This window comes from Arachis ipaensis, chromosome B10 (genome assembly GCF_000816755.2).
Source record: "Arachis ipaensis cultivar K30076 chromosome B10, Araip1.1, whole genome shotgun sequence".
NCBI lineage: Eukaryota > Viridiplantae > Streptophyta > Magnoliopsida > Fabales > Fabaceae > Arachis > Arachis ipaensis.
The window spans coordinates 118667388-118677984 of NC_029794.2; the positions used below are offsets into that span (position 1 = coordinate 118667388).

Consider the following 10597-nt stretch of genomic DNA (forward strand, 5'->3'; position numbering starts at 1 on the left):
AATGCCCCAGGGGCGCGTACGCGCCGAAGGCCGCACGTGATTCCTTTAGTCAAACACATGCCTGGCAATTTTGAAGGGTTCCCAACCCCATTTGGAGCTGAATTTTGGCGGGAAAAGGGCTAAAAAGACCAAGGAATGAGGGGGAAGGCATATCATAGAGACACACACACACATCAGGCTAGTTTAGTTTTATTTTTAGAGAGAGAATCTCTCACTTCTCTCTAGGATTAGGATTAGGATTAGGTTTAGATTTTAGATCTAGGTTCTAATTCATGCTTTCTTCTACTTCTTCTTCTTAATTCTTTGTTTCTACATTCATCATTCTTCTATTGTTTGTTATATTTCCTTTTTACTTGTTTGTAGATCTACTTTTGTTCATTCCATTTTCTTTTAATGCAATTTGAGGTAATTCATGATAATTGTGTTCCTTTTTATTGTTGTTATTAATTCCTTACACTAAGTAGTTGTTAGATTTCATTGTTGTTATCAATTTACTTTGCTTTCTTTTTATGCCTTCCAAATGTTTGATGAAATACTTAGTTGGATTTTAGTGTAGATTTTGTTCCTCTTGGCCTAGGTGGAGTAATTAGTGACGCTTGAGTTATCTAATTCCCTTGTTGATTGATAATTAGAAGTTGCTAATTGATTTGGATACCACTAAAGCTAGTCTTTCCCTTGGGAGTTGGCTAGGACTTGTGGAATCAAGTTGATTCATCCACTTGACTTTTCTCCATGGTTAGAGGTTAACTAAGTGGTAGCAATAGATAATTTGTGGTCACAATTGAGGAGGATAACTAGGATAGGACTTCTAGTTCTCATACCTTGCCAAGAGCTTTGTTAGTTGTTAGTTTATTTCCTTTGCCATTTATATTTCTTGCTTATTATTCCAAAAACCCCAAACAATACCTCATAACCAATAACAAGAACATTTGTTTGCAATTCCTAGGAAAAACGATCCGAGGTTTGAATACTTCGGTTTATAATTTTAGGGGTTTGTTACTTGTGACAACCAAATTTTTGTATGAAAGGACTATTGTTGGTTTAGAAACTATACTTGCAACGAGATTTCAATTGTGAATTCTAGACCACACAAAAGTCCTCTCATCAGTCACCCCATGGCAGGTGGAAAGTGTGGGTCTCCGGATGCCATCGCTCCATAAATGCAGTGATCAGGGAGTTGTCAAAGATAAAGTCCCTGAGCCGCACCGTGTCGCCAAACCCAGCTTTCCTCAGGTAAGGGACGATGACATCTAGGAGTGCAAGTGTGTGACTAACCCCCCTAGGCAATAAAAGGCGAGGCCTCTGTTTAAAGATAAAAAAGTTACAAATACAAGAATTCAAACGAACTTCTCTTGCATGTTCAGATCTATTCTAAAAAATATCATATACAACTCAGATATCCATCAGATAAACATCATAAAAAATAGCACTTATAATTCCTGTTTGTCAACTAACATACTTCTCAAATTTTCACTATGAATAAACTTAACTTTTGCTAACTAAGTTGTCAATAAGCCAACCCTATAAATAAAAAGTTCACCATAAATTATGTTAACTACTTATAAATGTTTTAATCCATATTTGTCAACTAACATACTCTGTGTTACCTAAATATGATTCCATCTATCCCGTTTATTTACTAATTAAAAAATAATCAATTATTAATTTGAAATACAAAAGATAACACCAACCTTAAAGTCGATGGCTCCCGCAATGTGCCACATCGCGTTTAGCCGATTTATTTCAGGGTTGCATGCCATACCATTCCAAGAACTCAAAAATATCAATAAACTGGCCTAAGGATGGAGAGAAAGGAGAGAAATATAGGTCAAGAATGGTCCCAAGCCGTCTGTCAATGAGTTGCTTTTATAGGCGCTATTTAACCTTATCTCGTATACAGTGTAAACTAGATAATTATGGCCATAACTCGTTTACACTATAAACGAGATAAGGCACGTATCACAACGCGTTTATAAACGTGATATGTGGAGACGTGTGCCTTATCTCGTTTATAGTGTAAACGAGATACGATCATACTTATCTCATTTACACTGTAAACAAGATAAGGTTAAATATACAAAATGGTAAAAACTCTGAAAATTACGTATTTCAGTAATTTTAATATTTATTTTATTTATTAACAAAAAAATTCAAAACTTTAGTCCTCTACAAAATTTAATCACTAAATCAATTTTCAAAGTTTTTTTTGTTAGATAAATAAATCCTTATATCATCTTGTTCGTCTTTATGAAAGTACTGAGCATTTTAAATAGAATATTATCTTTGTCTTTAAAAAATAACACTTACTAGTTTGTTTAACTTTGAATAAATAGCCATGTCTGATTATGAAAGATTGGGACGCTAATAAAACTAACCATAAAATATTGTAACTAAAGTTATTCCCATACAAGATAAGTTTTGTTTGACAAAAATGATTAATTGTTAAATTTTTGTTGATAATTCCGTAAATACCCATTTCCTTTCCTTTTCTTTCCATAACCACGACCATTTTCACTGCAAAAATCCACCATTCCAACAGATCTACTCCTCTACTCCTACCTCTTTTTCACCATCATCTTTACCACCACCTCCTCTTCTATTACCACCACCACCATCATCACAGTTTCATATTCATCCTTTACTATTGTCGTCCGTCACTGCAGTCATTTTTCATTTCATCATTATCCTCTACTAGCACCACCACAATCATAAATTCAATATCATCCACCATTAACTATACTTAAACAACAATCACAGAAAAAAATCACACAATAGTGTAGAAATTTCACAAGTCAATAACAAAATGTTTTAGTCCAAATCACTACAAACACCATAGGACGCATCGATCCCTCGGCGAAAATATCAGTACCACTGTCATCGAAGTCATGAACGAAAGGGCGCGGCTAATGCGAGGCAGTGCTGCTTGGCAGAGCTGTAGAAACCAGCATTGACTGCATTGCTACCGCCGAGGACGTGACTGTCGGTGTCGCGGACACCGTCATGGGAAGGATTGTGCTAGGGAATAGGGGTCGTTCACATTAGCAATGAGGAGAGTGGCCAAGAAGCATTTTTGGAACATGAAAAAAGTGAACACACAGAGGTGGGAGGTAGTGTAGTAAGGTAGAGGCAAGAAGGAAGGAGGCAAAAGTAAAGGCAAGATGCTGAGAGAAGAGGGCAGCAGTAATGATGGGTAGAGGGGAGGGAGGAAGGTGGAGCAAGAGAAGGAAAAGAAGAAGAGAGGAGGGTGACAATGGCAGCAGTGAGGGGGACTGAGAAGCAAAGATGGTGGAAGAAGGAATGATGAAGAGGGAGGAGCAGCAGAAAAAAAGAGAGAAAGGAGAGATATGAAAAAAGAGGTGAGAGTAGAGGAGTAGATCTGGTGGATGGTGGATTTTACAGCAGAGATAGTGGTGGTTATGGAAGGAAGACGAGAAAGGAAGAGAAAATGAAAGGGTATTTACGGAATTATCAACAAAAATTTTAATAATTGTTCATTTTTGTCGAGCAAAACTTATTTTGTATGGGTATAACTTTAATTTCAATATTTCATGATCAAATTTTTCGGTGTCCAAATCTTTTATGATAAAAAATGATTATTTACTCTTTAACTTTTGATCAAAATTTGATATTATTGATTAATTTATCTAACAAAATAAAAAATAAAAAATTGATTTAATAATTAAAATTTGTTAAAGATTAAATTTTTTTATACTTTAATAAAAAAAATTTTGATTTGTAATCTTGACACATATTCTTGCGGTACAAAATAGCTAAACCCAATGCGAATCGGATCAGATTGAATATGGTTAAAATCTCAATCCAATCAATACTAAAATCATCGAATTGGATCAGATTCAGTATTCAAGTTTTTATGTTTGGATCCGATCTGATCCACACATTTGCATATTGAATCAAATATATCTGCAAAACATAAAAATATTTTAAAATTTATTTATTTTTTTTTTATATATATTAATATCCTAAAATTTACAATTTAATTCCTTTAGAATACCAATAAAATCAATCCAATAATCTTATAAATTAGATCAATATCTACAATTTTTAAATGAGTTAATATTCAAAATCGTCCCTGAAAGATACCTCGATCTCCATTTTAATCCCCAAAAGATAAACTTAATCAAAATAGTCCTCCAAAGATACCCGAGTTAATCACGTTCGTCCTTCCATCATCTCCTTCGATGAGTTGGCTAACGTCTGCTGACGTGTGACGTTAACTGCCACCGTGGCAGATGCCTACGTGTGTCCTGCTATTGCTGACAAGGTAACTATGTGTAAACAGTTCAAATCAGTCCCTTAGTATTTGAACCCTAATCCTAAATTCGACGATAAATACGTTGCATTCAACAATCAGAGGGCCATAGGCCTGGGTAGACGTTGAAGTTGCTAGTTTGCAGAGAGGATGGAGGCAGCAAATGGAGGTCGTGACGGTGGTGTGTCGTTTCCGTCGAACGGCAATAATAGTTCCAGCGCTTCAATGCTAGTAATATGTCGCTTAAATGTGTCGTTTTGATTGAACGGAGAAAAGCTGATAAGCCCGCACCTGCCGACACTTGTCGCATCGATCAGTTCTTCTGGAAGACTGAAGTCCAAGTTGCTCCCGTGGCAGTTCCTGAAGCCGAAGCTAATCCTCCCGAAGCTGATTCTGAAGCTAAAGATGCTCCCGAAGCTGATTCTGAAGCCCAAGCTACTCCTGTGGAAGATCCTGAAGTCGAGCCTTCTGCGGAAGCTGATGCTGAAGCTAAAGCTGCTCCCGAAGCTGATTCTGAGGCCCAAGCTACTAGAGCTGAAGCTGACGCCGGAGCTGAAGTTGCTGCCAAAGCTGAAGCGGCAGTTCATGTAGATGAGTGTTAAGTTGAGTTTGTTTTGTAAATGAACTAGTAACTTTGCTCTTTGGTTGACACGTCATCATTAGGATCCGCGAAACTGTTTTTTATGATTATCATGCATTTACAATGTCAAGTTGTTATTTCTATTCAAAATGTAAATTGTGTTTGTATCAGCTTCGATTTTTTAGAATAGCTTATAATAAACTGCTGTATATGGTTTTCTTGTCAATATCCAATTCAAGTCTTCCACTTGGATCTGCAAACCTGAAAAATGATTTCACTTTTTGTTGGGGACCTAGCAGCAGCTTAGCACACTTGAAGCAAAGTTACAAACAAAACAATGGACGAAGAATTTAATCTGTATACAGGTATACAACTAACAAGGTCTCACTCATTTAGGAAACTCAAGTGCAAAGAGATAAATACAAAAAAAAAATCCTATACATGATGAGTTCATATTTATTCTTTTGCAGGTTGGTGATAGTTTTACTGCAAACCATGCTTTCTACAGGTGCTTTTCACTCAAATTATGTTTCAAATAAAGAAAATTTAAGGAGAAAATGGTCTAGAATGTGTTGATATCACAGGAGATGCCTCGTCTCTTGAATGAGGAGGAATGCCAGATTCACCAAACATCTTTCTTCTTTGCATCTTCCTTCCATCATTAATGAAGGATATAGCTTGATTTCCTGAATTTATGCTGTTTGATCCGAATTGATAGATACTGATGGGAGGCCTTCTGTTCACTGGCATAGGACTGTCTAGACCTCCATTACAGCTTTTATTTGGAATACGTCTACTGCTGGTGCTTGGTCTTGATGCATACATATTATCTCGCTCAACTGCTACTTGACTCTGGACCTTCTTCTTTTTCCATGGCTAAAACCCAACAAATATTAGAAGAGCCAAGAATTTGATAAATATGACATAGTTATTTCTTGAACAACATAAAGTGATATAGAAATTAGTATCCATTTAAAACCGGTGTATGATACCAACTTGCTGTCTTTTTTTCCTCCTATTTTTCTCTTCTTAGCATGTTATACTCTTCCAACATTTCCATTAGAGGTACCTACACAGATATTATTTTGCCAGCTATGATCAACGTAAAATCGAATGGAACCATACTAGAAAAAGTATGGCAATGAGAAAGTAAACTGTGCCAGTGTAAGAATGCTCAAATCATTGGTCAACATAACTGAAGCTAGAACTGTATAATATGATTTGTTTCTTGCAATTCTTTTAAGTTTTTTGTTATCATCTTGTGTGCTGCTATGGTGTGCTTTTTGTTACTCTGTTGGGTGTTTCTTGAAAATTTATCTATAGACAGTTATGCCATTACTCGATTAACTGTAAAACACATTTTGCAACTTCGCATTTTTCTTAAGTATCTAGAGGACTCACAATTGTGCCTATCCTCTGCCCAGATGCTTCTAATACTATGTTTAAGTGTCACGCATTTAACATTAGCCAACCTTTCTTCTAAGATTAGGTCCTAAATTCGAATCTACTTTTACACATGTATAGGGCTGGAAGTGAGCCAAGCTGAGTCGAGCCAGACAAAGCTCAAGCTCGGCTCACAAAAATTGAGCTTAGCTCACGGTTCGACTCATTAACAATCGAGCCTATTTCTTAAGCTCAAGCTCAGCTCATGGAAAGCTCACGAGTTGGCTCAAACTCACGAGCTGGCTCAAATAACTGGAACATAATCTATAGTTCTATATAAAAAATTATAATTTTAATATAACAAAATAAAAAACAATGCATCCATATATTTAACAAACTTAAAACATTACATCTTATAGTTATCAGCTATCAAGTTTTGAATATTTATTTGACAACTTAAATTGGTAATGTAATCTCCATAGAGCTATCTTCAACCTTAGACTTGTTTCTTAGGCCATAAAAAACTCGAAGCCAATCTCCTCCACAAATTAAAGCTTCAACTGTAGTCGGACTTAGTGAGGGTCGAAATGTATCAATTACCCTTCCACCAGCACTAAAAGTTGACTCTGAAGCCACAGTTGAGATTGGAATAGCAAGAACATCAGACAGATATAGAATAAATCTTTGATTCGATACCCCATTCAATAAGACATTTGAAAATGGCATCTGCAATATCAACACCACGTCGAGGTGGAGGAACATGAACAAAACTAAGAACTCGTTTTTGCAGTATCCAATTTGTATCAATGTAATGACCTATGATAACCATATACTCAATTTTCTGGTTCTGTGATTTCCACAAATCAGTAGTTAAACTGATTTTATTCACATCTTTTAAACTTGCCTTTAACTTCTTTTTTTCAGCTTCATATACTTTGAGACAATCATTTTTCAGCGTTTTTCTACCAATCTTCTCATAAGCTGTATTATTGCACTTCATCATCAATGAAAAACCAAATTCTTCAACAATGCTGAATGAATGCTCGTGCATCATTAACCAATGTGCAGTTGCTTCTCTTTGTCTTGCATGATCATACTTTCCACCAGGAGTTACTAACATAGGACCAATGACATTTGGATGCTCTGCTGAATCGCTTTGAGGGAAGTTCAATTTTTTTTTGTTTTGCCAACACCATTTTTCTATAGCCAGGACAATTGTTCTTCAAATGCCTATTCAATTGACTTGTAGCTTTTGAGTCAGTTATAGCATATTTTCTTTTGCAATGAACACATTGATTCTTCACAACCCCATTAGACAATTTCACTTCTTTAAAATATTGCCAGACAAAGGAGGTTTTCTTCCTTTTATTTTTGTGAATAACACCCTCATCTTCATTGTCTTTTACCTCTTCATCTTCTCCACTTTGATTTTCTCCTTCATTGTTGTCTAATGCTTCTGCTTCAAGTTCCACTTCTATTTCTGGTGATGATATTCCATCAATAGGAAGAAGTAGTTCTTCATTTTGTATATTATTTGCGTTTTCATTTGAAGCAGACACTAACAATTGATTTTCAAGTTCAGAAATTTCCATGATACTGTCAGTAAAAAAATAAATGTGTTGAACAATCAATAAAAAAAGAACTCCAAAGATTAAAAAAAATCAACGAAAAGAGAAAAATAAAAATTGAAAGAACATAAAAAATATAACTTACTTGATAATTGATTCCCAGAAAAAGAAAGATCAGACTTCAAAGTAATCGAATTTTTCAAAGTAGATCGATGAACAAACCAATTTGCTATTTGAGAGAATGAAGTAAATCAACGATTCACTGCAAGTCAAGAGATTTTCTTTTGGGAAAAACTCTTCCTACTCCTCTCTGGTTCTCTCTGTTCATTATCATTGACCAATGATCATTGTGATTTGTGATTTGTGAATTGTGAATATAAAGGTGCTCTGTACCGCTATACTATATTTCATGATTTTTATCCCTTTAGGTTTCTTTGTCTTTTGGTTTCTAATTTAATAAAAATCTAAATGAGTAGACCATATAATTAATTATAATTTCTATTCTATAAATATTCAATAATTAAAATTGTTATAATATATATATAATCGAGCCAGCTCACGAGCTAATGAGCTAAGCTTATCCAAGCTCAAGCTCGGCTCATTTAATTTATGAGCTCAATTCCAAGCTCAAGCTCGCGTCACCAGCTCACGAGCTCAGCTTATCGAGCTATTAACGAGCTGGCTTGACTCACTTCCAGCCCTACACATGCATCAATATATATTCTTGCAATACTTATTTTGCCCTTCTTTGGATGTTACATGTTCTGTGAATTTTAAAATGCTTCTCACTATTCCATTACACAATTAGACTGTGTAATATATACTTTTCAGATGCATCTTTTCTAGTATAAGAATAGTGTTTTAGAATGTAGGATATCTGACCTGATCATACAATAAAACTTTATTTCGTTCTTCTTTCGCAGGAGCTTCGGCTTCAGGATCTGCCACGAGAGCAACTTGGACTTCAGGCTTCCGGAAGAATTGATCGATGCGACTAGTGCCGGCAGGTGCAGGCTTATCAGCTTTTCTCCGTTCAATCAAAATGAGACATTGAAGCGACATATTACTAGCATTGAAGCGCTGGAACTATTATTGCCGTTCGATGGAAACGACACGCCGCCGTCACGACCTCCATTTACTGCATCCATCCTCTCTGCAAACCAGCAACTTCAACGTCTACCCAGGCCTATGACCCTCTGATTGTTGAACGCAACGTATTTATTGTCGAATTCAGGATTAGGGTTCAAACACTAAGGGACTGATTTGAATTGTTTTCACATAGTTACCTTGTCAGCAATAGCAAGACACACGTAGGTGTCTGCTACGATAGCAGTTAACATCACACGTTAGCAGACGTTAGCCAACTCATCGAAGGAGATGACAGAAGGACAAACGTGATTAATTCGAATATCTTTGGGGGACTATTTTGATTAAGTTTATTTTTTGAGAACTAAAATGGAGATCGAGTATCTTTTAAAGACGATTTTGAATATTAACTCATTTTCAAATGGTATGCGCTTACATACTATTAATATGCGGATAGTCAAAAAAAAAAAAAAAAAAAATAGCGGATTAGATCCATAACCCCTCTATTTATACGAGTCGAACATTGCAAATTGCGATTGTCTGTTGTTTCTTGCTAATGCAATTAGGGTTTTGCGATCCTGCAATTCGCCCTTCCCCCACCGCAACTTCACCGTCGGCGAGAAACAAAGCTCGCAGTCTCGGTTTACAGCACCATCGGAGAACTTCTGCACACTCCTAATATCTCGAATCCTCTACAATCCAAAAGGTACCCACGATTTTTTCTCAATTCGAAACAACACCGTTTTCCTTGCAGATATTGCCACTTTTCTTCTAAAATCGAACTCTCTTCGGTGAGTTTTCGCACGTTTTCAGTCCTCAAATTAGGTTTTCGAATTTTTCAGATTAGGAATTTTTCGGTGCGTAAAAACCCCATGGCCGCTGAAGAGCCTAGCAAATTAGATGATCCTGAATTTCAGTGGGGAAAAAAGAAAGGTGTTGGTGGTAAGAAGAAGGATGTACAATTTTACTCGTCTTTTACCTATGATGGTGTAGAATACACACTGTATGACTCTGTGTATCTCTACAAGGAGGGTGAACCTGAGCCTTATATCGGGAAGCTTATTAAGATATGGGAAACTGCTGATAAGGCAAAGAAAGTGAAGGTTCTGTGGTATTTCCGTCCGGGTGAGATTCGGAACTTTCTCGAAGGATGCGAGGTTGGCGGGAACGAGCTGTTCTTGGCGTGTGGAGATGGAGTAGGGCTTGCAAATCTAAATCCACTGGTAATTGGAACTTCCCTGTTTTGGTCTTTTCTGTTTTTATTACTAATTGTTGTGTGTGAGGTTTTGCAATGCTTTCTTGAGAAAATTGCAGAGCCTGATGGTGGGAATTGAGGTGGCTAGTATATAAGATTGAAGTGATGACTTAGTTTCTTTTGTTTGTGCTTCTATATTATCATTGTTGGAGTTGTGGTTGGCATCGGATTTTATGATAGTACTGTACTTGAATGTTTTCCCCCAATACTCTCTAATCTACTTTTTCATTATTATTATTATTTTTTGTTTTTGAGCTCTTCCTCTCGGGGAGGAGGGGATGGTTGGTGGTGGCAGGTGTATTCTGGCCAAACCATACCTTCGCTTTGTTGTTTGTTTTGCCTTTGTTTGTGTTTTAGTAGACTATATTTGCTAAGTGTTCTGGGGAAAAGTAGATTTTTGTCTGGTATCTTATATCTCTGTCTTGTGGCAATTGTCAAATGGGGCTGCAAAAGTC

At 36.3% G+C, this 10597-nt stretch overlaps 1 protein-coding gene and 1 long non-coding RNA gene across 5 annotated transcripts in view; one reads left to right on the forward strand and one right to left on the reverse strand.

Annotated features, from left to right (window-relative positions):
* LOC110267554 lies at window positions 5189-5936 on the reverse strand. The gene is made up of 2 exons (XR_002355306.1): window positions 5847-5936; window positions 5189-5726 (listed from the first exon to the last, which is right to left on the reverse strand). It is a non-coding gene; the product is annotated as an uncharacterized LOC110267554 (long non-coding RNA).
* LOC107621071 (protein ANTI-SILENCING 1) overlaps window positions 9377-10597 on the forward strand; it is a 17541-nt gene continuing 16320 nt past the window's right edge. Inside the window, exons 1-2 of one of the 4 annotated variants that reach the window (XM_021113937.1) lie at window positions 9377-9593; window positions 9730-10044. In XM_021113937.1, coding sequence (XP_020969596.1) covers window positions 9760-10044 — 285 coding nt within the window. In that variant the 5' untranslated portion in view covers window positions 9377-9593; window positions 9730-9759. Of the gene's footprint in view, window positions 9594-9729; window positions 10111-10597 lie in introns of all 4 variants that reach the window. The other 3 variants (XM_021113935.1, XM_021113934.1, XM_021113936.1) reach the window with 3 other exon arrangements.